General features: G+C 48.8%; 1 protein-coding gene across 2 annotated transcripts in view; it reads left to right on the forward strand.

Moving 5' to 3' along the window:
- TSNARE1 (t-SNARE domain containing 1) overlaps positions 1–27,458 on the forward strand; it is a 1,167,042-nt gene that overhangs the window by 895,637 nt on the left and 243,947 nt on the right. For both annotated transcript variants that reach the window (XM_085604814.1, XM_085604815.1), the window contains exon 11: positions 25,910–26,074. In XM_085604814.1, the coding sequence (XP_085460940.1) occupies positions 25,910–26,074 (165 nt within the window). The remainder of the gene's footprint in view (positions 1–25,909; positions 26,075–27,458) is intronic.

The raw sequence follows: 27,458 nt of genomic DNA on the forward strand, positions 1-27,458 counted from the left end.
AACACTGGACAAATAGCATGATAAGAGGGCTATCATTGTCCTATTGTTCTTGATTTTTAACCATCCTTCCTCCACAATGAATAAAGTTTAGAAAATTGAACTGGCAGGCGATAGGGATTTTTCTTGGCCCCCCTTTCCCTTTTCTTCTTTTCCTCCTCCATTTCCTGCTAATGCTTGAACTACAGCCCTAAAATGGACTCGTTTGCCATTAGAGGATTCTTTGGTAAACGAGGGATGGCAGATGATGAAGCCTTACACCTGGGAGGTGTGTGAGGCCATCCCGTCAAAATAGTTTCGCACAACTGTGTTGATTGGAAGAATAGAGCGGCTAGAGTCATTCCTCAGTGAAGGATCACCTACATTATAAGGTGAAAAAGCCCCAAAAGGTTGGGCTAATAATATTGGGGCCCGTTTGTTTCTTTGGTGGAAGCTCCATGAGACCCACCTCATGGGGAATTGCTGTCCCCAAGGGCCTGCGAGGGCTACAAGAGAGTCTTCCACTCTGGCGCATTGCTCGAGGCTCCGGGGGGGAAGGTGGGATGTGGGGGGGTAGCGATTTTACTGCAACTCTCCTTCCCTATGACTGTCACCCATGAAATGAGAGACCTTCAGGGTCGATACATTTTTTTTCACTGGAACGGTGGAGGGGCAACCCATTAACCTTGTGTGCATTTAAGCACCCACAGCGGCTTTGGACACCTTTCTCTGAGATCTATCCAAGATCCTTTTAGACCTTCCACAAGGACTGATGCTGGTTGGATGCAACTTCAGCGCAGTTCCCAATGAGTCGCTGCTCTTGGTCTCTACGTACTCTCGCATAGATCTTATCTTCATACGCCCCAATATTGCTGAGGGATATCACAAGACCAGATCCTTCCCTGTGGCATATCAGACCTTGCCCCTCTTCTCCTCCACAAGAAGCTCACGCCCCATGTGGCATCTTAATTACTGGTATCTACTAGATAAATCATACACCTGGGCCCTGAGAGACAAACTGCAAGCTTATTTCCAAACCAACGAGAGCGTGGTCAGCTCAGTTGGCAACCTCTGGGCAGCTAGTAAAGCAACTATCAGAGGAGATCCTTAGGGTCCTATCCATGTGACGATGGAATGTGCCCGATCCCAACCCATCACCCAGTTAGAGGCCTGCACTCTCCGACTAGAGAGGGGTCTCGCTGCTAACCCCCAGGGGAGGTACCCCGACAAATAAGCCTTTTATATGAGAAGATCCGTCTCCAGTCCTTTGAGGCTGTGAAACATCTGCGGCCTGCTTTGACAGCCACGGTCCGTGGGTAGGGAGACAAGAACGGGAAACTATTGTACTGGCTGGCCTCCTGGCCCCAGGCGAATAGAATTCAACCCAAAGTAAAGGATGAGCTTTGTGATACCCACCGCACCATCCGTAGCATAGCACAACAATTTGCCAACTACTATAGCTGTCTATACGCGGCACCCCCACAAAAGGACTCTGAATCTGAACCCTCGCTTTAACGATGTGCCTCTTCCCTAACTGTCCCTCTTGGAGGCTCAGATGCTGGACGAGCTGTTATAAGCTGAAGAAATTGGGGCTGCCATCTCTGTAGGGGCTTCCAGAAAGACCCCTGACCCCGACGGGTTCCCTGCTGAGTACTTTGAAATATTCTGAGAAACCTTGACTCCTCGCATTCTTGCCTTTTATAACAAGGTATTAAAGATGGGCACCTTTCCACCAAAGATAGATGCGGCCGTCATTGTAGTTACCTGGCCCGCAGAACACTGCACTGCCTCAGGCACCTCCACATGGCATTGGCCCATCGCCACCTGCTACCTCCCAATCTGGCCTTGCTTCTCGTCAACTTCGAGAAGGCTTTTGATGCAGTGGATTGGGCCTACCTTGGACATGTGCAGAGAAGAGCCAGATTTGAGCCTTGCTTTCGTGGACTCGTCCGCTTGCTTTACACCAATTCCATTACACCAGTCCAAGTGAACGGTGTGCTCACCGATGTATTCCCTATTAAAGGAGGGACTCAGCAAGGATGCCCCCTGTCTTCTTTCCTCTTTGCTCCGGTGATCGAACAGCTGGTATGCCTTCTCCGTCGCGATGCCCAGATACGTGGCTGGAGATGGAGTAAGGGACATGAAGACCATATAGCACTCTGTGCGGACAACGTCCTCCTTTACCTTGCAGACCCCACAGTGAGCGGGCCCCATTGCCTTTGAGTTCTTCAGCTTTTTGGGGGAGCCTCGGGTCTTCGTGTAAACTCAGCTAAGTTGATGCTATTGCCTCTGACCCTAACCTGGGACTGTATCGACTGGCAGCACAATATCCCTGTGTGTTGTCTTAGCTTCCGCTACTTGGGTATCTGGGTTGCGCTCCACCCCGAACTCACTTGGTCCCTTAATCTTGGATACCCTGGCGGGAAAGGCCAAAGAGGACCTTGACAAATGGCAGTCCCTTCCATTGAATGTGATGGGTTGAATCACCCTGTACAAAATTATGATTGAGCCAAGGTTCCTCTGTCTTCTGGAATCTTCCGATACCCTTGGTGCAGAATTGGTTCCCAGATCAAGATAGACATGCGTCCTCATTCCTCTGGAACAAATCCAGGCCCTGCCTTGCCCTTACGGGATGACCGACCTGTATCTTTACTATCTTGCCTCATAACTTGTGGTGGTCAATGATTGATTCAAAGGGGGGGGGGGGGGTGTGATCCTGCCTACCGACTGAAATTGACAGGCCTGAGGTTTCCCTAGATTATGGCCATGCTCTATGAATCACTGATTCCGATCACCACCCCCACAGTGACTTGGATGGTTTTCCTTGCCTAGAAAGCTGTGCTCCGCAACACCAAATGGGACGTGAAACTCACACGCCAAACCTCCTCTGGCATGGCACCTGGTTACAAGAAGTAGTGGTGCTGAAGGGCTTTGGCAAGTGGGACCTAATTGGCATAAAACAATTTTTTTCTTCCGGGGTTTTATATAGCGCAAACTGGACCTGAGAGTTTCAGGTATCAGAACGCTCAACATGAGCAGCAGTTGTGTTACACAAGGACACATTCATTTTTGTTAGGCATGGGGAGATTAAGTGAATTGCCCGGAATCACAGAATTTTGAGCATCCCTGCTGAGACTCGAACCCCGTTCCCCAGCGTCGAGGTCAGTTGCTCTAGCCGTAAGGCCACATCCTCTCCCCAATTAGGCGATGTATGGTCAGGGACCCATATACGATCCTTTCAAGAACTCCAGGAACACTACGACCTCACTTGCCCACAATTTTATAAATACTTACAACTAAAAGATGCACTTGGTACCAGGTACCCCAAGCCATCCTTCTCCCAGGGTTTAGTCTAATGGAAGATAAGCTTCCCATTGGTGCATTAGGCATAGGAGTCATTTCCCATTTTCTATCGTACACGAAGATTGGGGGGAGGCCATGATGGTACCTAGGGTTATTACAATTTCCTCCAGGCTGTGTCTGATCCAGACCTACTATCTCTACTGTGCTTATCTCACTCTGGCCAGATTGCACCGGGCAGGCCTCCTCTCTGAACCTACTTGGTACCAGGCCACCTGCCATCTTCCCACGCCACCAGCTGCCGCTTGTTTGGCATTAGAGCCCTCAAACATTCCTGCATTTTTAGGTCGAGCCTGGGGAGCGCATGCTCTGAGAGGCATGCTGTATTGGAGTGTGCAATTGAAACTCCATCCATATTTTCCATTGGCTTGTGTAATTGTCCTTCGTAAATTCTGGCTTCTGATTCGTTAAGAGCCTTACCTTTCCTCTCCAACCGAAAAACCCACTCTCCACTCAGTCTGAGTGGAGAGTCCTTACTGTGTGGACAGTGGTCTCTACTGCCCTACCAGTCCATGCTGATCGGTTGGAGGGGGTGGGGTGGGGTGGAGTGGAGGTTGGTGGTGCGGGAAATGAAAACTGAAAGATAAACATTCAAACCGTACCACCAATCTTATTCAAAAATCTATTATTATTCTGGCATGTCTATATATTAGAGAAAACTGCCAGCTTTTATGCCATTCTGTCTCAATTTCGTGTATGTAATGCTGCCGCCGCTCCCCAAAGCAGACAGACAGACCCCTCTCTTTTACTCCCCTTCATCGTGATGACACGTTTTCAGTCAGGATGCCTTAGCGGTGTCGTTTCCACGTGCGCCTTGCACGCAGTAGATAAACCAGGCTCGACAGACGAGCATTGCCCAGCATGAGGGTGGTGGCGCGAGACCCCGGCGCGTGCTTGTTTTTGTTATTCCTTACAATTGAGCGGCGGGCAGGCAGCAGTCCGCGTGAAGCTGCGCGAGCCTCTGACACGCGCAGGCGTTCTCCCCTCCGCACGTCATTTGGCTGTGTTACTGTACATTTGTCAGCGGATATACGAGCAGTGCGCGACGCGGCCGCCACCCCTGAGCGTCCATCACTTGTCACTCCAGCAGAGTTATGCTGAAGACCACCACTGCGATTTCACTCACAGTTTGCTTTACGCCAGATTCAGTTTTTTTTGTCTAGATGGGATGTTGTTTAACAAATAGAACGTAAACCGTGTTTAAAAATAAAGAAAACGATTTATTTTATAAATATATACAGTGACGCTACAGTAAGTGTGAGGTAACATTTAAGTACTGCCACGTGGTCTAAGTTATAGTTCAGGCCAGGAGTAGTGGTTGCATGGACTAACATTGACCTTTTTTTCGTTATTGCACCTTCTATGAAATGAGGTAGAACATTCTAAAATCAGGGCCTCCCTGTGTCATTAAATCAGAGGTGCACAGAAGGCATTGGGCCTCGACTAGGCCACGAGTCAGCCGTTAGCTTATTTTTTTTCCTTTCCAGGCTTAGTTTGATCATCTTACCCCATACTGTAAAGACTTATTTGTAACTAGTAAAGGTGGAAGGCTCAAGGTAAGGGTTTTTATGTTTTCCATACCTAAGGAAATTGTCTGGAAGGACAGTTTATATTGGCAGCATAGCCACTGGTTGCTCTATTGTGGGCTAACAGAACGGGCCCAGCCTGATTTGCTGCATAGTAATTGAAATGTAGTGCAAAGTGCACATGAACTACTCACCATTCTTGCCCTGTGCATTTCACTGTTATATGGTAGTCTTCCATAGCTACCATGTCAGAATAATTCAAGATTTGATTTACTCTGTCTGATGTGACTTTTTCATTATCTAGCTTTTATAGAGCACACAGCTGCCGCTTGTTTGACATTCGAGCCCTCAAACATTCCTGCTTTTTTAGGTCGAGCCTGGGGAGCGCATGCTCTGAGAGGCATGCTGTATTGGAGTATGCAATTGAAGCTCCATCCATATTTTCCATTGGCTTGTGTAATTGTCCTTCGTAAATTCTGGCTTCTGATTCGTTAATAGGCTTGTTAGTCCCTCCTTAGTACTGCCTTGTCTTCATTTGTAACCTCCCATGAGGACTGGTCCTTTTACTTCTGTTGTTAAACGGTATTTCTTATTTAGTCTGTAAGCACTACTTTCTTTAATGCTTTTCTCCTACTGCAGGCACAACATGTTTCCCTGCAACCTCTGTGCAGCTCTCTAGTTATAGTCTTCACTGCTGACTTCCATCGACGTGCTGCACAACCCCCTTCCGATTTGCAGCTTCACCCGTCCTCCCCCCAACCCCTTCTGCTTGTTTTAAGTTTGCAATCCACTCAAAGGTATTGGAGACTTTATATGAGCACCACTTACATGATGCAAGGACATATTCAGTTTTTGTGGGCACGGGTGATTAAGTGATTTGCCCAGAATCACAGGATAATGAGCCGAAACCAAGGCTCGAACCGGGTTCCTTAGTGGGCAGCTTTCGTTGTTATGCTACCCACTCTCCCTGTTCTACCAGGGTTCTGTAGAGCGCATTAGGCATTCCAGTGCTTTAGATGGAGAAAAGACTATATGGCACAAATTTCCCTAGCCTTACTTAACCAATTGTTGCTCGCCTACCATATTAAACAGAGAAACTTTACCACAGAGGTGGTGTGCTGCTATCCTTTGCAGACGGAAGCCACATTGCTTGCTACTGTGTGCACTAAGGTGCACAGGCCATTCTTGACATTCTGAATATTAATTAAGCATGGAGCCCGCGCCTCAATGGGTGAAGTAGGCGCTCTGCGCCGCAGGCGGATAGTATGTTCACTGCAGTACAGAGAGCACATCTGCTTGCAGCTTATAACAAAAACATAGCGCTGCATGCAGCCTCTCCGTGCACCTGGCCTGGGAGTGCAGAAAAACAGCACAGGCTCAACAGGAGTGGTGGTATGTTGTGCATTTTACCTCAAGTTGTGTCTTCCTTCCTGCGTTCCGTTTAAAGATGTTGTTAATCAGTGCTATGGCACAAATTACTTTGCTGTGCCAACAACAGACCTTGGAACGGCAAAACATTAATTGTTGTGTTAGTCATGTGTGCCCTCAACTTCGTGCAAGCGATAATAACAAATGTGTTTATGAAGTTGATCATTTTCTTGGTTGAACTTTTTTTTGGGAAGGGACACTGGCTTTGTGTATATACTTTCAGAGTTGTTTATTTAAACGCTCCATCTCATCTTCTGTTCTTCTTGCTTGCCCCTCTCTCTCCATCACCTTCCCATGTTCCAATGTTGCTTAACAAACTTCCTTCTTCCATTTTGCGCATTCTGGTGTTATTGCTCATCATCCTCCTCCCACCCCTTCATTGATCTGGTGCCTAAGGTCTGCTCTTTCGGTCCAATATGAACACTACCCTCTCCATGGTAATTAAGAATGTAAACAAGACATGGTAATCTCTTCACTTCTTATACGTAGTGAGTGTCCAACAGCCCACGAGGGCAAACATCGAATTAATAATTATAACATGTTTATTTTCGTAGCCAAAGCTTTCTTTTCTGAAAACCATTCCATGTCATTGGATATTTTAAAATTGTAATGTTTTTGCTAAAGGCTTCGCTATACCTTTCCTCCCGTGTTCTGTTGGAAAGACGAGTTGTAAATCAGTGCTTAAGCATGAATGACTTTAAAGGTGCATGGCTAAACACTTAAAAGTGCCAATGCTTGTTTATTTTTGATACAAGTGGACCTGGATAATTGGTATGGGGGATGTGTGCTTATACTATCAATCAATCAGGGGCTTCTAAAGGGTGCTTCTCACCCATGAGGGTCTCAAGGCGCTGGGGAGTAAGGGGGGTGCAGCTCTGGGTCAGCCGAAAGGTCAAGTCTTGAGGCTCTTCCTGAAGGTGGGCAGGGTAGGGGAGCATCTGATGTTGACCGGGAGCTCGTTCCAGGCCTTGGCTACGATGTAGGAGAAGGCTCTTCCACCTGCTCTGTTTCTGCGGATGCGCGGGGTCTCTGCTAGGGTGAGGTCAGCAGAGCGGAGGTGTCTTTTGGGTACGTGGAAAGACTCTCGTTGAGGTATTTGAGTCTGATGTTGTGGAGGGATTTGAAGGCGTGGGTGAGTAGCTTGAAAGTTACTCTCTTCTCGACGGGGAGCCAGTGGAGGTCACGCAGGTGTTGGATCATGTGCTCATGCCGTGGGGTGCTGAGGACGAGTCTGGCTGCTGTGTTCTGGTTGGTCTTGAGTTTGTGTAGCAGGGATTTGTTGATTACAACGTAGAGGGCGTTTCCGCAGTACTGTGGCTTATGTGGTACATGCAATTGGGTCCTACTCCCTTTTGAGATTTTTATATAAGTAATTATGAGGCTTAATGGCTATATTTTGATTTGTTATCAAGCAAAGTAACTCCTTTAGTTAGATATGTTGCAGTGCTTTGTGGCTTTCTTTTGTGAGTAACGATGTGTACTGCATGCCAGATGTGTGTTTGCGTTTAATATATATCCTATAAGTTAAAATGTGATCATATACATTTCAGCAAGTCTCTCTGTACAGAAGCCCAAACTTGTTGTGCTGCAGTGCACAACCGTACAGCATGTACTTCTACCATTAACAGTCATTCAAAGTCAGTTGCAGAAGCAGCCACCATGCCACAAATAATGTTACGGGCAAACTGTTACATTAGTTTTTATATAGAAAAAAAGTTAATGTAGATTTCCAATTGCTTATCCCTAAGAAGGTGGTGGTTATTTTATTACTCTTTACCACCGCAACGCGTAACAGATTATTTGGGGCTTATTTCTCCTCTCACGTTATTGGACTGAAATACCGATTGGGGACCTATTTAACAATTAATGATGAGTAATGACAGTTATAAATCGAAATAGATGTGTGGTGTTTTGTATGTGACCTTCTGTATATTTATGAAATTGTTATTTTCTAATATGTGTATTAATGTATATTTATATGTATATTGGGTTTTTTAAAAAATTGTTTTACTTTTGCACAGTTTACACAGCACATTTATGAATTTATTACAGTAGCTCTTGTAGTACCAAAGTGAGTTGTGGCTTTGTATTTAGAGACCCTGTCCCCTTGGTGTAGAGGGGTTACTCTCAATTTTTTGAGTAAAGTAGATGTTGCACATGTTTACTACTTTCTCCTTCTGAAAAGAAGCGAAGAAATGTACTCACTATGAAAAAGAAGAACCTCGTTATCATGCGTTACCAGTCTTGGTACACGTTAGCGGTATCTGAGACAGATTTTTATAATATCCACTTCAGATACGCCTACAGTAAACCTAAATTAAATTAATTTACATAGTGGTGATTATCCTGAAAATGTGACTTGAACCCGGATTTTCTCGACCCAGTAATTAAAACCTCTGCTCTATAACCTAGAGCAGAATTGAAGTCTCGTTGTGAGTATATCCCCTACATTTCACTAAGCGTGTCTTCAATGTCTACACCTAAAATGTACTCACTACTAATTGTATATTACTTCATTGGGGTTGGTTGTTTGGCTATCAGATTCTCAGTGAATCTTCACACAACCTTAAAGCACCAGCTGACTCGTTTGCCTGGGTGATATTGGGAACTTGAATTTTTTGCCACATCACCCAGGTGCTTATCTTGATACATCGGTTCTCCATTGAAGACTTCTATCTTGAATAGATCCTGAGTACCGTGCAAAGGTGTCCACCAAGCATACCCCAGTCCTTGCAGATAAGGCTGCAATATCGTGAGGTTCCAGCTCATTGTGTAGTAGGAAGACCGGCGACAGGCTGTATCATATTTCGGGAGACTCCTCAATGGCGACGACTCTGGTTTTTGTGTACAATACAGGAATTTACTACCAGAGGAGCTTAGTCTGCTACAGTCTCTTTGCCTATTTTGAGAAGATGCATATACCCTCCTCCTCAAAAATATCCTCAGAAACAAAACTATCTCTGGCCCCTTTATCTGGGCAGTGGTCTTCATATTGTCTGGCTTTCACTGAGCTCTGCAGTGAGAGGTAGCGCTGTGAGAAACATGTTCTCGGTCTTAAGCACCTTCACACGGTGCCCTTAATGCACCAAATTGTACTGCATTGGTGATGTTTACCTTTGTTTTACTCATCTCTAACCACTCACGACGTCCTACACTAGTTCTTTAGTCTGACATAATGCACTTAATATATGCTGTCGGTAGTCACTAATTATGGGTGAAGCCTAGCTGCAGAGTGGCATCTGGTGCCATCTTGTCATTCAGCTCCCACTGCCTACTGCCATTTGCGCCACTCTTGCCCATGCTGTAAATCCCATTTATGTCCCACTGACAGCTGCCTTACTTGAAGTCTCACTATGCTTTTTAAATAAAAATATATATTTACAATATAGCCTGCTGGCGCTTTGAGAACATATGCAAATTTGCAATTTACAGAACTGTAACGTTATATCTAAATTTAGCCTTTCTGTATAGAGCATATGTGAATGACTTGTTTATCTTTTAATGTCTTCCCACTAAACAATATGAATACCATACAGTGTATCTGCCTCAGTTGTACATAGTTATGGGTGTATCTGCTGAATGTGCCGGTAACCAGTAGGGTCGGCCCAGGTTATAGAACTCTTTCCCCTCTGCGAGAACCAGACTTCATTAGCTTTGTTAAGGTTACGTCGCCTGTCTAGCTGCATCTTCACTGTAAATGTTTTATTGAGTGCTCTGGCACCTAGTGTGCCTTCTTCTCTTCAAATATAGACTTAAATAAAACAAATACGTCTATTCTCTCCTTCTAAGTGTTGTGTAGCAGAAAGGGCTAAGAGAAATGGAACAAAAGCGGACCCAGGATTAGAACGTGTCTTAAGGATATAGTTGCATCTACCCGGGGGGAGGGGGGGGGGGGGGGGCTGCTGGTGGAAGTGGTCCACTTTGACTGCTATTCCAGGGACCTACTCAGGTTGGTCCAGGTCTGTGCCTCCAGAGAGGGTATGGCACATTTGATCATATTCTTCCATACAGTGATCCCCCAACTCCACAATGCTCTTACACAAACACCTCCTTAGTCAGTTCTTCAGGGTAAGTTACTTTATGTTTTTCATATGGCCTTTTGCTAACCATGTTTGCATATTTTCCCGGACCCACAGTCTAATACCTTGTGGTGGTCATTTCTTCCAATGTTTTGCCTACTTTAACGCATACCCTTGATGGCAGGCAGTGCGTTCTGCTGTCACCCTAACATAGCAAACCTCCTTCTCTTAGATACCTGCATCTGTCTTTAATCTGTGACCAATCGTTGACACTAAGAGATTTTGATGATGTCAGTTCTTCAAGATGGCAACAAACACTACATTGAAGTTATTTACGCCTGTCTTTTATGGATGGGGCCCTTTGTACATCTCCCATACACAAGCTGGGTTTAATCTGTGCCTGTAAGTGTGACTTCTCCATTCAAACAGATCATTAGTTCTAGAAGGCTTCGAAAGTCATCTATTCGGCAGCTGAATGCTAACCAAAAGATGTCGCTGAAGATTCTGCCAGCAGCCTCTGTCAGCAGCCTCTGTCAGCAGCCTCTGTCAGACCCGACATTAGAATCCATTAATGTCCAATTTCCCTGAGCTCACCCGTACTATCCATCCTCACTGCATCACAAGGTAAATTAGAGCAAGCCATTCCTCATGATTAGACGCTAATTTATATTCGCCAGTGATGGAACTCCAGGACTTGGCTGTTGGCGGGTACCTGGGGGGGGAGCTCCTGAACATAATGTATGCGGATGTACATCGCAGCTGCGCGGTCCACAGTGAGCGATTGCCTGTGCCCCTTCTGTCGCGTCCTGGAGAGATGGGTTGAGAAATTGTTCAAAGCCACCTTTGCTTCAGGGATAGCACTGATGATCCGATAAAAACTATACTTGCTCCCGGGGGAGCGCCAGCTCTGCAGCAGTTGTATTATTCATTGACTCTACAAATTCATAACCGGAGACACCCTGGTGCCCAGATATTTATGTCGCGAGCTTGGCGGAATAACTTTTCGCATCTCCGGCGTTTGAGATGTTCCCAGCCATCTGCTTTTTGTATCCAGTGTGAGTCCCAGTGAGAGCATCATTTATTTGCTTCATTCTAGCTCCCAAGCTAATGAAATAACAAATGGAGGTACCATCCATCCAGCGACGCCCAGCACACCATCTATCTAGCAGAAAAGACTTCTCTATTTTACTTAATAGACTGAGCTGCTGCAACAAATCAGGACGCCTAGGTTGTTGGAAGACGCCAAAGAAGCCTCATATTGGAGCTGAGGGGAAAGGATATGTGCAGGCTAAAGTGTGTTATGGGTGCATCAAGCATTTCCACAGCTGGGAACCCATACCCCCTGCCAGTCTCCGTGTCTACATTGTTTCTCTCTTAGGTTATGCGACTTCCAAAATGTTTCTTAGCATTGATAGAGCACAACTAACAATTTTATTCACTACCCTAACCCACTACACTATACGTTCTCGAAAGCCGCACCAATTTTTCAAACACAGATCTCGATTAGACAAGGCTTCAAGCCTCAAAGTCTTCAGAGAAAACTGCTTACACCATCCACGTGCATCAAACGAATGAGCACTCCTTGGTGTACCAGTGAAGTGGTTTTTGGACAATTATTTGATTCCATTACATGCTCTTTATTTCCTTGTTGTATGAAGTGCTGTTGGGAGAAAATCGGTGTTGGGATGACAAATAAAATGTGCTTCTGTTCAAAGAGTGGGCGCATGGACCGTTACTGATTGGCCTTTTAGCAGTGATGCAGTTCTTATCACTCCACCTATGGAGCTGATTTTGCTGTCTTTATCATCTGAGCAAGGGGGACAAATATAGTTAACCACAAGGAATTCATAAAGTCCTTACCCTGCCCCATTAGAATGGGAAAACTTCACCAACTGAGGTCATGAATATTTTCCTGCGTGGCACATTTACTTGAGTATATATGTGCCCTGGTATGTTTAGTAGAGCCCAAACATCTTCCCAGACTTGATACGTGATCATGACTGATACGTGTCCGCATCGCTGACCCTCCGACATTGTGTACAGTTAGAGGTTTGTGTTTATTTAAAGTAGTTTATGAAGTGCTCTGACCTAGAGGGGAGGTGTTTAATGATGATTCAGCTTGCGAAAAACATTTTATTTTGGATCAGGCTTCAAAGGAACATTGAACAAGCATTGGAATAGCCTATAGGTCTCGCCTTTGGGACCTTAGAAGTGTTTATGCGGCTGCAGCACATTATCAGACTACCAAATGCATCACAAATTCTAAAATAATTAAATGAAAATGGTCTGATGATTATCAACTACCTTCCGTAGAAAGCTTTTGTTGATTTGCCACACATAAGTCTGATGTGCAAAGAAGGCAAGGTGGATATGTTATACTATACTCATTTCATTGACTCACTGACCCAATAAATAATTCGGTCCGCTAGTCAAAAGACCTATGAATCAGAATGATTTAATGGATTGATATGTCTGTAAGAATGTGTTCAATTTGCCTATTGCGTACCAAATGTAGTTCTTGTGGCTATCTAGTGTCTACTCCAGTACAGGCCAAGCATGCATGCGGAGCTCACCAAAACACGGATCAAGACTCCTTCAAATGCAAGAGAGCACAGCTGCCCTAGGACTAGCCAGATAAAAACATAAGCATTTGCAATGCAATAGGTCTCGCATTTCATTGGTGGTGGAATGGTACACCAAACAGCCAATAGCAAGAGGTTAAAGAAAAATACTCCTCTCGGAAGAGCCAACAGGCAGACTATGTATATTTTAAATAATTGACAGTAAAAGGTTTGACATAAACTGCTTGTGAAAGGTGCCATCCCTTATCCCTATCAGAAACATATAGTGCTGTGAGGCATAGAAAGTGTTTGCCACCGAAGGTGTGGGGGCTTGAAAAATAAAGGAAATTCAGAGAAAGAATTCTGACCTTTCAAGATAATGTAATTACAGAAAACGGAAGTACTAAACATACAAATTTCGGGGCTACAGAAACCAGTTGCCCAATTCGGATGGGGCGGGGGGGGGAGGTGTCCCTTACTTGTGCGCAGATCGCTACCATGGGCGCAAATTCTTGCTCGAAATAGACCTGTCCATCGCAAAAGAAAGTAGCAGAAATAAGCAGTTAAGTTGGCACTATACAAATATTCTCAATAAAATGAGTAGAAATGAACCATGACGTGCACTGGATGTAAAATTTGGGACAGCAAAAAAAAGAAAGGAATAGTCATAGCCCAAAGCTTGCCCACTGCTCATCCTGCTTGCTGTGGCATTCTGTGCTGAGAACACCCCCAAAACACTCTGGTATTTTCAGGCGCGCCCTGCGGGTGAAAATTAATCCCTCCCACCTCGGGGAGGTTTCGAAACGCTCCTTCCCGGGGACAGTTTTGGAAAGAGTACACAGCTGGGACCAAAGCCTGGTTTAAAACACCGACTGCAGAAAAACGCGACTTTAGTTTGGGCTCACACGTTCGCTCTGCTTTGGTAATTATAATAGCGTTAATGAGAGACGTGCCTTGCCACGCCTTGTTCTTGTACGGAATCAAAAGGCTGCCTGGTTACTAGACAGAAATGAGGAAGGGCGGCTTGTGGGCCTGTCTTGTTCTTGTACTGAAGAAATCAAAGGCTGCCAGCTCACTAGAACGGAATGTGAAAGGATGACTTGCACGCACTTCCAGTACAGGACGCTGGTGAGGGGGCAGCCTCGTGCAAATGTCTAGCACGTGCACCAAACACTGTGTAGGCTCTTTTGTTCTGCATCATGTGCTTGTATCAGCTTTGCAAATAACCACCTGCGATATGTTTCCAACATTAGATACATCTGAGATTAATGTTCGCGTTGCAAAAAGGGACAGGCAAAGGTGTTTCTTGAAAGGAGTGAGGGGGAAAAAGATGGGTAACTCCAACCTAACAGTCGGTGGATACACGGAACAATATTTGCATTTGAAAGCTATCGTGCAATGCAACTTTCAGTTCACTTAGGACACAGAAGCGGCCCTAAGCGGGTAGGCACGCCAAGAGAAGACAGTTCACTTTGTGAGTAAGAGTTTGAATTAGCAATTCCCTTCTAATTATGCTACGCTGTAATAGAACAACCCACAAACAAGCGAATCGCGTCCAAAAGCCTTTTTTTCCTGAGTGGCACACTTTAGTAAACAGATATTCACAGATCACGAAATGGGATGGCAGAATCTAAATACGAAATCCCTGCTTACGGAGATCATGCTGTGACTACTAGACGTAACCGCAAGCGATAGGTCTACAAAACCGTGGGGTAGCACTTTGAAAACCCCACTTACTAATTGTCTCGCAGGGTAGCGCATGTGCTGGCTCAGGCGAGACCTAAAAAGCCCTTTTTAGGTCGAAGCCAACCAAACAGCACAGCTGTCTGGTTTGTTGAAGACATCTTGGGGACATTAAGAATGCTTTCCTGGGAATTCTTTCTGCCCATTGCTTACCATTGGCTTTGTGGTTTGTAACTCATTTTTCCTTGCTTTCTGTTTGCTGGCTGTATTGATTTTAGGCTGTCCAGCTTGAGTTTCTCTTCTCCTGCCCAAAACCTGTTTACTTTATCCTTCCGAGATCTCACTTTCTGTAAACAGTTCTTTAAATCTTGTTCTTATCTTGTCACGTTTGCTATGTATTCAAACACAAAGGTCAGATGTCAGGCTCCGTTTTCCTACGGACCTTGGCGTTGTCTTTTCTCTCTGTGATTTCAAAGTGAGAGCATTTATAGGAAAGCATGAGGAATAAGGATTACTCTCCCCATGGAGCCCCGCGTACCCCATCTATGATTCAGTTTACAATGCTGTAACATAACCCTTAAAACAGTCCTGCAGGCAGGAGGTGCACACAGTAAACCAATATTCATGTTGAGGTTCTTCTATTAAAGCAGTGTTGGCTTTTGGGGGGGCGTGGCTAAGCGAGCCACGATGGCGGTGCAGCTTTGCTGAGGCTCCGCGTCTGGGCGCCTCTTGGCAACCACATGGAGTGTGTCACCGGGAGCTGATCGATGCCCAGGGCATCGGGAGGTGGCAACATCACGGCGGGGGAGACGGCGGACCCCTGGGCGCATCCCTAGCCCTCCGGACGAGACTTGGTCCGGCTGATGCTGCTGGCGCCGCACCCGAGCCGTTAAATGGCGGCGGAGCGCTCCTGCGCGATATGAGCGATGCAGTGAGAGGAGACGGGGCAGTTGGCAACGTGTCTCACCCTGGTCGCGCTGACACTCGGAGGGTGTAAGCGGGCGGCGGACCCCCGGAGAGAGACGCGAGGCACCAGAGAACGGAGGGGCATTGCTGGCCCGGACGCACCCGCCATTTTGAATCTACCGAGGCGCGGAGACCCGGAGTCGGACCCCTGGGCGGCCCCTGTGTGTTCCAGGTACTCCGAGTGACTGGCGCTGCAGGGGGCTAAGGGGGAGCTGGATATGGATGCGGATGGCAGGACCTGGAGGCATTCAACCGACCCGACCAGCGCTTGCCTGACCTTAACATGGCCGCCTGCGGGACATCGCATCCCTCCCAATACAGCCGGTGAGGCCCTGCTCCTTGAACCTACCGAAGTGACGTCCTTCTGGGTGTAACCCGCGGGAGCTGCTGTGCCCTTGCCAGACCTACGGACCACCTACTCGCCCCGGGACTTTGATGGTCTCGCCTCGACAGTAGACCCTGGGAGAGACTTGGGCTTACACGGGGGCCACGAGGACGGTGCATGCGCTTCCCCCCCCCCCCGACCTTGAGGCGGCCACGGAGGATCCCCAGTGGCACCAGCCGCCGATGGAGACCCCGCGGGAGGCGGACTAGTGTTGGGAGGCGCCCTGAGTCTGGTGGCTGGTGCGGACGATTCCTACGCCTGGTTCACGGAGGGGACCTTGGTGGACCGGCTCGGGCGGCGGATTCCCTGGGCGACTTCACCCGTGAGACGGCGCGGCTGCGCCTCCCACCCTTCCGTGGACTCCTTGCGTCACTGGGGCTACTACGACCCGGCGGACACTGCCGACTCGACCGGACCACGTGGACTCACGATGGGGAAGTCAAAACCCACACAGCATCAGGTGATCCCGGAGACGGCCCCGGAGAACATGCCTCGGACCTCGACGTGGTCCCCCAGCACGGTGGCCTCCACAGACTTATCGATCTCGGACAAGTTGGATAAGGTCCTCGCCGCCATTGAACTATCCCGTCTGTCCATGGAAGAACGCCTTGGTACCCTGGCGACGGATGTAAATCTCCTTCGCGATGACCACCGAAAGTTGGCGGACCGGGTGCGTACGGAGGAGCGGACACTCACGGAAATACAACCCATATTAAAAGAGCAACAACAGATGCTCCAGGGGGTCCTTACTCGCCTAGCTGCGGTGGAAGAGCACGCGCAGGATTTGGAGGGCCGCTCAAGACGCTGCAACATCCGAGTGCTGGGACTACCGGAGGGAATCGAGGGTGCCGACCCCATTGCATATATGGACACGTGGCTGAAGTCGTTTACCCCACCTGCAGACCGCACACCATTCTTTTCCATAGAACGGGCTCACCGTAAGCCCCCGCCCGGCACGTCCCCCCGACCAGTTCTCGCTAAGTTCCTGCACTTCCGGGATAGGGACGCGGTGCTCCGGGCGGCGCGACTAGCTGCACCTTTGCGATTGGAAAACAGCCACATTATGATCTTCCCGGACTATGCTCGAGCGGTGCAACAACAGAGATCTTCCTTTCTGGACGGAAAACGGAGGCTACGGGACAATAAGATCCAGTACGCGTTGCTCTTCCCGGCCCGCCTCAAGATTATCTATAAAGGATCCTCTCTCTTCTTCGCATCCGCGGAGGCTGCGCAAGACTGGACAGATCAACACTGCTCGCGGGCATCCGATCCTCGTCCCCAGAGGAGCTCCCCTCTCAAAACCTTCCACGCCCGGAAGCGGCCCAAGAAGCTCCGTAACATCGAGTCCCGACCAACGCAAGGCACCCACGACTCGCCGGATCTCAAACAGATTATGCGAGAGAGACGGGAAGTTCTACAAGCGGTGATTGACCTACGCGCCACACAACCTTCAGACTCTATAGATCGACCTCCGCACCTGTTCTCGTCCGATGGTGACAACGACAGCACCGTCTCGGGGGCGGACCGAGCGGCACCCCCCCACGCCACTCCGCAAACTGCGGATGGACTATTGGATGGATCGCCCTCCCCTCCCCTCCCCTGAGGCAACTCGGACACACGGACTCTCGGTATCCTTTTCTACGATGCACACCTAGCACCCATGATATTGCACCCACAGAGACAGTCACTCTGCTCCAGATACATGGTGATCCTACTACATGCCCACTCAGCGTGCGGCCTCGCACTAGCGCATCGTCACCCCCTATCACATAAAGCAGTTCTCCCCCCTATAGTGTTACGGGAGGTAGTTTGGACACATCGTTACCCACACGATGAGTCCTAAGTATTGGGACAGTTTCCCGCATCCCCATACGTTGTTCACACCCCGGTTTGCATATGTCCCACTTCGCCATGGAGTTTCACACCACAATACATCCTTTTACCAGGCTTCCAGTCCGCCTACCCCCCTCCAACGCAGCACGTCCCTGAGGGTCTACCATGCGATTTCTCTAAGGGGCACCACACCCCGCCCCCACACAGAACCGACCACCTATGGCACGACTGACAACTAGCGCCGACATTAATATACTCACACTCAACACACGTGGTCTGCATACCCCATGTAAGCGCTACGCGATATACGCCTATGCGAAACGACAGAAGGCATCTATTCTCTGCTTACAAGAAACCCACCTTAATGCATCCGAAGCCGGCAAACTGCGAGCAAAATGGCACGGACTTATCTGCGCCACGACCTACTCCTCGTTTGCCAGAGGGGCACTGATATGGATCCGCCCGGGAACCCCTTTTCGGGAACTAAGACGGGTGGTGGATGACGAAGGCAGATACGTCCTACTAGAGGGTCTCTTAGACGGGAGGGCTGTCCTCTTAGGCAGTATATACGCCCCAAATGTCGACCAGGACAAATTCTGGGACCGACTCACAATATCGTTGGCTCAATTCACACAGGTACCTTGGCTCTTAGGAGGGGACTACAACTGTATCCTGGACCCGGTGCTGGACCGCTCACACCCTCCACTCCCACACTCTCCCACCTATAGACAAATAGACCGCTTTAGAGCGTGGGCCGCACACTGGTCCCTTACGGACGCATGGAGGCTGCACCATCCCCAGACCCGCATTTACTCTTTCCACTCCATCCCTCATAATTTACGAGTTCGGCTGGACCGATTCTTATGCACGACAGCGCTTCTCCCGCAAATATGTCACTCGGACTATCTGGGTAGAGTCGTTTCCGACCATTATGCGCACCTCCTCGGCCTACAGTGGAGACCCCCGCACCCCCCTGTTCCTACGTTGCGGCTGTCACGGGAGTGTCTCACGGACCAGAGCTTTACACATGACCACCAATGTAGCATCCAAGACTACTTTACGCATAATGTGGGGACCGCGTCGTCAACCCTGGTCGAGTGGGATGGTTTCAAGGTAGTTGCCAGGGGAGAATGCATTCGATACAGAGCCGGGGTGCGTCACACCCTGGAGCAAGCCCTAGAGAAGGCAGAGCAGCAACTGGCTGCGGCCACTAAGGCCGCAGATCAATCAGTGGCGACAGTAACTCAGGTCGCCCACGCCAAATCGGAGTACCAAGTGGCGTGCGTGGACCTGCGTCGTCACAATTTTCGAGCCTACGCAAACCGAATGCATCGGGAACGTGATAGGTCGGGCACACTCCTGGCATGGCTTGCGAAGCAAGATACCGAAGTCCGGCCTATCACTGCCATCATAAACCCCCAGGGTACTCTGGTGCAGTCTCAAGATGAGATCCTCCAGGCGTTCTATCACCACTACTCGGCAGTCTACACCGCTCCCACGTCTCTCGATCCCAGGGCCATCGACCACTTCCTCGACCCTCTCCCCCTTCCCCGAATTGCCTCTGCAGACCGGAAGGGGTTGGACACGAAGATAAAAACAACTGAGATTACAAGTGCGGTACGAGCAATGGCCCGCGGCAAGGCCCCTGGCCTTGACGGGCTCCCACTTGAATATTACGCCACCTTTGCCCCACAGTTGACCTCTCGGCTATCGGCGGTATTAGACTCGGCGCTTAGACTTGGCGAACTGCCCGGCTCTATGAGAACGTCGGTGATTGTGACATTTCCGAAACCCGACCGTGACCCTCCACTCCTCGCCTCCTACCGTCCCATCACACTGCTCACAGCTGACTGTAAAATCTTGGGAAAAATTTTGGCGGATAGATACTCTCAAATCATATGCCTGTTAGTGCACCCGGACCAAATGCGGTTTCGTCCCAGGGAGGAATACCTCTCATAACATTCGGCGCCTCTTTCACATTCAGGATCAGATTGGGGATCGCTTCCCGCACGCAGCGTGTCTGATCTTGGACCTTGAAAAGGCGTTCGACACCCTAACATGGCAATTCCTCTTTTCAGTCCTCGGGCGGACGGGCCTCGGCCCCACACTCATAGCCTATACTCGCCTACTCTACACCAATCTCACGTCCCAGATCCGCCTTGGTCGCTATATCTCCCCGGAATTCGCGATACACCGGGGCACGCGACAGGGATGCCCCCTCTCGCCCCTCTTATTCGCACTCGCGGTAGAACCCTTGGCCATCCGGCTCCGCGGGGATGGGCAGGCCTGGGGTATCCCACTGGCGGATGTCACACACTGTGTATCCATGTATGCAGACGATCTTCTCATATATTTACGGGATGTGACGGCGGATCTCACCGCTGTTGAGACCGCCCTGTCGGAGTTTGCGGAGGCCTCTGGGTTGAGGGTGAACTGGGACAAATCGATGGTCTATCCCCTCCACCCGGACGCCCCCTCTCGGGAGGTCTGGATCGGCGACCGGAAGCTGCACTGGGTGGCGGAGGGTCCCCGATACCTCGGGATTCGATTATATCACTCCCCAATCGACATTTTTGAGGGGAACCATCGGAGGGCACTAGCAGGGATACGGTCCTCCATTGGGTTCTGGCGGAGTCTACCGTTAGCGCCGATTGGCCGGGTAGCCCTGGCAAAGATGATACTGGTCCCGCGGCTTTTGTACTACTTCACCAACCTCCCAGTGATTCCCCCCCGCTCCTTCTTCAAAGATTTAGATAACGCTCCTCAGCTCTCTGATATGGGGGCAGGGACGGCGCAGAATCGCGTTGGCCAAGCTAAGACTGCCCACGACGCAAGGGGGGCTTGGGGCGCCCTCATTCGAAGCCTACTTCCTGGCGTCGCAGCTCCAATGGCTCTCATATTGGACGGCGGAGCGATGCCTGCTTGAGACATGCACTGTCGCGGGATTTGTGCCCCTGCCCGAGTTGCGACGCCTACTTCTGCCGGGTTCCCGTCCCACACAAACCTACCCCCTGCAGGTGGACATTGCCCGGAAATGCGTGCAGCGTATCCACCGCATGGCACCGCGCTGCCCTCCGTACACACCATCGCTACCGCTGGTCGGCTGGCCCAGAAATAACGGATTCTTCACACCCGCCATGCTTCGGGAATGGACGGCGAGAGACATTGTCGAAGCGGAAATGTTATTTGACGAGGGACAGCTCAGACCATACCGACAGCTCATGGAGGAATACGATTTGCCCCCAGGCCAGTTCCTGCTTCACCGTCAACTCCTCAGCCACTTTCGACCATATGCTGACCTCATGCACGGGGAACCTCCCACACACCCAGTCCTACATACACTCTTACAAATGGGACGGGGTCGACACCTTATTACGTGGTTGTATAAATCAATCGGGAACCTAACACCCCCACTGCTGGTGCATCTCAGAGCCCTATGGGAGGAGGAGACGGGACGACCATTTCACGACAGCGAATGGGACAGAGCGATAGAATTCCCCAAAAAAGTATCCAGGAATGCCCGCTTTAAGAATATACAGTTTCACATTCTCCATAGGGCCTATCTGACGCCAGCGCGCCTTCAACGTTTTTATCCCGACACTACATTTCTATGCCCTCGCTGTCAGACGCAGGATGCTGCCTTCTTTCATATGTTCTGGACCTGTCCGGGCATCCAGAACTATTGGACTTCTATCCACTCAACACTCAGGGACCTCACTGGGCTGACCCATTTGACTACCTGGGAGGGTTGCGCGCTGGGTATCCTAGGGCGGAGAAAACGACACAAGGTGTCGATGCGCTTCGTCTTCCTGGCCCACTTATTGGCCAAACGCTGTATAGCAATGCACTGGCGATCCCCTACTGGTCCTCCGCTTGCAGCCTGGGTGGGGGCGGTCCTTAAATGGGCTGCTGCGGAGGAGGACGCAATACGAGAGGAGGAAGCTAAAGGCATCCGTAAAACCCCAGTCTCTTTAGAGTGGGCGCTCCTACTACACCAATTTAGACAATCTCAGACCCCAGCTGCATTGGTGGCCGACATGAATACCCCCGACGCCACACCGCCTCACACGGTCCGAGTCTCCGCAGCGGGGGATCCCTCCCAGTGTCCCCCCGCACCACCCCCGGGCCAGCTGAGTTCCCCCCTCTGCTCACCTGATGCACCCCACGGCTCCTCATCCCGGATGGTGCACACACTCACCCTCCCCTAGATGGGCGGCAGCTATATGGCCGGACGGGCAATGGCGGACTTGGGACATAGCCTAGAACTCATCACCTAGAACTCCATGGCATTCCCCAGTTTGGTCCTCCTCCCCAGTTTTCTTTACAGGCACTGCTTTGCAACCATACAGACCACTTCCGCACGGAACAAGGCATATATGTACCCTCTATATGGACGTTGGTTTATTTGTCCGCTAATGTTAAGTACCCATTTTCACGGCAAGTGATGTATGTATGCTCATATTCTTGAATGCCAATAAAAAGAATGTTAAAAAAAAAAAAAAAGCAGTGTTGGCTTTTGGTTAATGTGACCCACTAGTGAATGTCTAATAATCTTTCTGTTCACAGTCGGTGGGTACGAGTACCAAACCCTTTTCAAAATAACACGCATTGTCAACCCAAAATGTGTAGCCTACACAACTACACTGATTGAACAATAGCCTCAGTATGTGCAACAGGTGTAGTAGCACTGTGTCATAAAAACCTCGACAACACAGATTACTGCTTTCCTGAAAACTACAAACAGGAGCCTGGAAGCCCACTACAGTATTTCCAATGAAGCCTTTAACATCCTGCCTATGTCAAAACATTGTTTTTATGCTATTTTGTGGATGCCTGTGTTGTCAACAATGAAATAGGTGTATGTGTTCCACTGAAACAACTGCTTACCACCAGGGCCGGCTTTAGCACTGCTGGCATCTGGTGCAACACTCTACACCACTTCACTCTACACCACTTCACTCCATGCCTCTCTACTCTGCACCGCTCTGCTTTATACCGGTGCACTCTACCCCACTCTACTATGCACCACTGCGCTCTTTGCCACTGCACTAGTCCACTCTATGCCACTCCACAACACTGCACTCTGTGCCACTGCACACTACGCCAGTGCACTCTGTGACACTACACATTATGCTGCACCACTCCACTCTCCCCTGTACCACTACACTCTATGCCACTTCACTCTACGACACTGCACACTACTCCACTCTGCACCACTGTACGCTATGCTGCGCCACTCTACTCTGCACCACTCTACTGTATGCCACTGCCTTCTACGGCATTCTACTCTAAACCACTGTACTGTACACCAATGCACTCAACACCACTATACTCAAAACCAATACACTGCACTCCACTGCACTCTACGCCAACTACTTTACATCACTGCACTCTATGCAACTATACTCTACTCTGCAGCACTCTATGCCACTGCACACAGGCAGTTAGCAAATCTTTGTCTTGCTATCTTGAGGATAACCAACTGCTGGATAGGGACCAATTTGGTTTTCGCCCAGGCCACGGTACTGAAACAGCTTTGACAACCGTAATGGACAATCTATGAATGCGTGCCAGAATGTCTCAACATCTACCTTTGGAGTTCAAACTCACCCCCGGCGATGAACGCCTGGCTCCAGTTAAAACTGTGCATAATTAGGGGGTTTTGATAGATGATAACCTCCAAATGGAGTCACAGGCCAATAAAACAGTCAGTGTCTGTTTTTCCCTGCTAAGAGTGCTTCTGCAGATTCTCCCACTACTGCCTAGTGATGCTAGACCTCTTGTAGTAAGGAGCATAATTCTGAGTAGACTGGATTACTGCTACTCCCTGTATCCCCGAGCACCACTTTTCATCTTGCAGCGGTTGCAGAGAGTCCAGTCCATAGCAGCAACATTGGTGCTAAATAGGCAGCGTAGGTACTCTACGGCATTGGCCTTGAGGGATCTTCATTGTCTGCCTATTAAGCAATGAGTCTGTTTTAAGTCTCTCTGTATTGTGTTTAGAGCAGTACATGGCCTGGGTCCAGTACCCTTGCAGGAGAAATTTACTTGGTATAAGCCTAAGAGGCAGCTTCGATCCTCCAGTGCAAATCTGGTAATGACTACCAGATTCAAGAAGTCTAGGATGGGAGGCAGAGCATTCGGGGTTGCAGCCTCACGCCTATGGAACGAGCTGCCCCAGAGCATTAGACAAGCCAATTTCTTGCTATGCTTTAGAAAAAGTGTGAAAACCTGGCTGTTCCTAAGGAACGAGCATAATGCTTCTCACTGGTAATCAGGTCAATATCTGCGGTGGTCATCTTCTAAGTCGCAGCGCCGGGCTACCCGCAGGGTGACAGTTGCGCTATATGTGTTTTATACAATACAATACACTACGCCACTCTATTTTGCACTCTGCACCACTGCACTCTGCACCACTGCACACTATGCCACTGCACTCTATACCACTGCAAGCTATGCCACTCTACACCTTTGCACTCTGTCACTGCACTCTACACCAGTCTGTTCTACTTTGCAGCGCTGTTCTCTATGCCACTCTACTGCTCAAGACTGCAATGTCTGCCACTGCATGCTCCACCACTTTATACTATTGTGCTCTACGTCACTGCACTTTATGCCTCTCTATTCTACTCTGTACCACTTGTCTCCACACCATTGCCTTCTGCACCACTCCTCTCTGTGCCACTCTGCTGCACTTTGACACTATGCTCTGCATTACTCTACACCACTCTAATGTATTTTGCAACACTGCACTCCATGCCACTGCACTCTACACCACTCTATGCCACTTTACTCGGAATCAATGCACTCTATGCCACTTTACTCTTCGCCAATGTACTTTACGCCACTTCACTCTAGGCCACTCTACTCTACGATACTCCACTCTAACGCTCTACTCCAACCCACTACGCTCTACACAACTTCCTCTATGCCACTTTACTCCACTCTGTTCTACGACATGCCACTTTGGTCACCTTTGCGCTGCCCCACTCTACTTTGCGCTGCCCCACTCTACTTTGCGCTGCCCCACTCTACTTTGCGCTGCCCCACTCTACTTTGCGCTGCCCCACTCTACTTTGCGCTGCCCCACTCTACTTTGCACCGCTCCGCTCTACTTTGCGCCACACCACTGTACCTTGCGCCACATCACTCTACTTGATGCTCCTCCACTCTACGGTACGCTACTTGACTCTGCTCCACTCTGCCATTCCACTCTCCTACACTACTCCACGATAATCTCTTTTACAACACTCCTCTCCACTCAACACATTGTACGCCACTCCACTCTGCTATACACCACTCCATGGCACTCTACGCCACTCTTATACTCTATGCCACTCAATTCCACTCCACTCTACAACACTGTACTCCCTAACCAACACTCCAAGCCCTCCATGACACTCCACTTCACGCCAGTCAACTCTGTACTACACCACACTACTCCATTTCATGGCACACCAGTCTCCTGTACCCCACTAACTTTTAGCCATGCTGAACAGCCGCCAGTTTGGTGTGCAACATGGCTAAAACGTATTGGCAAAGCCAATAGCTCTTGCATAGGCGTGACCTATTGGCTTTGCCAGTGCTTGTTTATCATGATTCTCCTTACCAAAATATGGGAATAAGCAGCAAAGTTGCATCTGGTCCATATGTCAGTCTCATAAAGACTGTCAGTTTTTTTAATTGAGTTCATGAAATGAGCACAACAACCACTTCAGCGATTTCTCTATTTTTTTGAATAAAAAAACTGTCAGCCACTCACATGAGGCTTGCATTCGTGGGCTCTGTCTTTATTAATTGTCTGCACAGCCTCAAGACTCCCAGCCTTATCTGTACGAAGGCCAAATACTAGAAAAACGAATGACTATCCCAGCGAGGCCAGCACAGGCAGACACGTTTCATGCTTCTGTTGCCTTGCTCTTTGCTGCCTCTTCTCTGGCCTTTCTTTTGCACTCAGGAAATACCTTAATTAAAACCATTAAAGACATGAGTATAGCATCTGGGCATGCAGTCTTTCAATGTATGTCTCGTTTGCTGTGCGTTGGTGCATTTGCACATGTCTTCTTCAAATTTCAGACTGCTCCTTGTTGGTCCCTCCAGGTATGGTTGATGATGCAGTCAATTGTGTGCAATATAATTGCCTAGACCAATCCATATTTCTTGGTTCCACAGAGTCCCCGGACTCCCTTCTCTGATCTGGCTGACGATGAGAAGATCTTCAACGGGGGTGACGGGACGTGGCAGGCGCAGAACCAGGAGCAGGCCTTGCTGGCCGAGATCACAGAGGGGGACCTGGAGGTGATTCGCCAGCGGGAGGAAGCCCTGCAGCAGATCGAGGTAATCAGTCGTTTAATACAGATGAGAGGGCCAGAGCTGGCCAATGCACTCCTCATAAAGCAGCTAGACTGAACTGGCGACCAGTGTTCATGTGAAGATCATTTTATTGGCATCACTCTTTCAAAGAGCCTACATACAGCATAGCGGCCTCCCACAATATGGCTGCTCGCTTTACAAAAGAGTATATGTGTATAGAAAACCAGTGAAATGTATTAAAATATCCAAATAAAAAAATGTAATTATGGATTTAGGTCAAATGTGTAAAACCATTGAAATTTGCAAGTTAACACCTAACTGCTGAGGCTTTTCCTTCCTTTAGTGCTGAGCAACTTTTTTAATGTGTGGGGCTCTTCGTGCTTAAACCAATAGAACGTTTTTTCCACCTAAGGTACCCAGGTCAAATTTGACCCCTTTTTTCCCTGATCAAACCGAGAAACTATCCAAAATATAACTTTGGAGGGGGGGGGCGTTGCGCAGAGTTAGGAAGGCTGAGTATTTTAGGACTGAAATGGAGACGGCAAGAGGGCATTTGCTTAAAGTGTCAGATTTCGTAAAAAGTGCCCCAAGTGGTAGGACCTTTACAATCTAGTCTTGCAGGCGGAGGGAACAAATGAAACTGTTCTACCACTATCCTCCTCGATTGCCATTTACTGTCTTCAATATTTAGTCTCGAGTGTTTCTCCAGTCCAGTTCTTTGTTTTGCTGGTAGTTTAAGGTGACGCACAAGCAGGCTTATTGGCTGAGAAAGTTGAAACCAGGAATGGCTTGCAGGACCAGCGGGCTCAGAGCCTAGCCCCTGCCCTGGCTCTGTTCCCCTGTGGCATGCTTCTTTCTCAAGAGGGATGAGAGCCTGGCTAGCAGCTCTTGGGTGCCATAGAATGTTTCTGCATTCTACGTAATGAAAAAAGAGCTTGAGGAAGAAGGTAAGAGGAAGTGCTGACAGCAACTTCTTAAAGTACACCTGCTTATGTCACAGCAGAGCGACTCATTGATCATGCAGCAGAGCACAACACTCTGAAATCAATGCAGAGTGGGGGCCTGCTGCTTTGGAACATGTTGCCAAGGAGCAGAACATCCTCCTCCTCTGCTGCTGTGTGGTGGAGAGTTGTCAACATTTACTTTATCTAATTGCTCGACTTTTTACTTGTTGACGTTTTCAACCCGCTGCCACCAAATCGCTGCCCTCTAATACGTTAAGTTTTCCAAACCCTTCCTTTTCCCACCAAAACTCCATGGAGCTCAAAGCAATGAACTAGTTTAGTCATATGTTTGTATAAGGTGTAGTGGTACACCAAGTCTTGCTTTCCTCGAGGCGCCTGCGAAGCTTTATGGGGTTGTGGCTTTACTGTAATCGCCAGCTCTAATGGTGTTCTTATCAGATGTT

This window comes from Triturus cristatus, chromosome 5_1 (assembly GCF_964204655.1).
Source record: "Triturus cristatus chromosome 5_1, aTriCri1.1, whole genome shotgun sequence".
Taxonomy (NCBI): domain Eukaryota; kingdom Metazoa; phylum Chordata; class Amphibia; order Caudata; family Salamandridae; genus Triturus; species Triturus cristatus.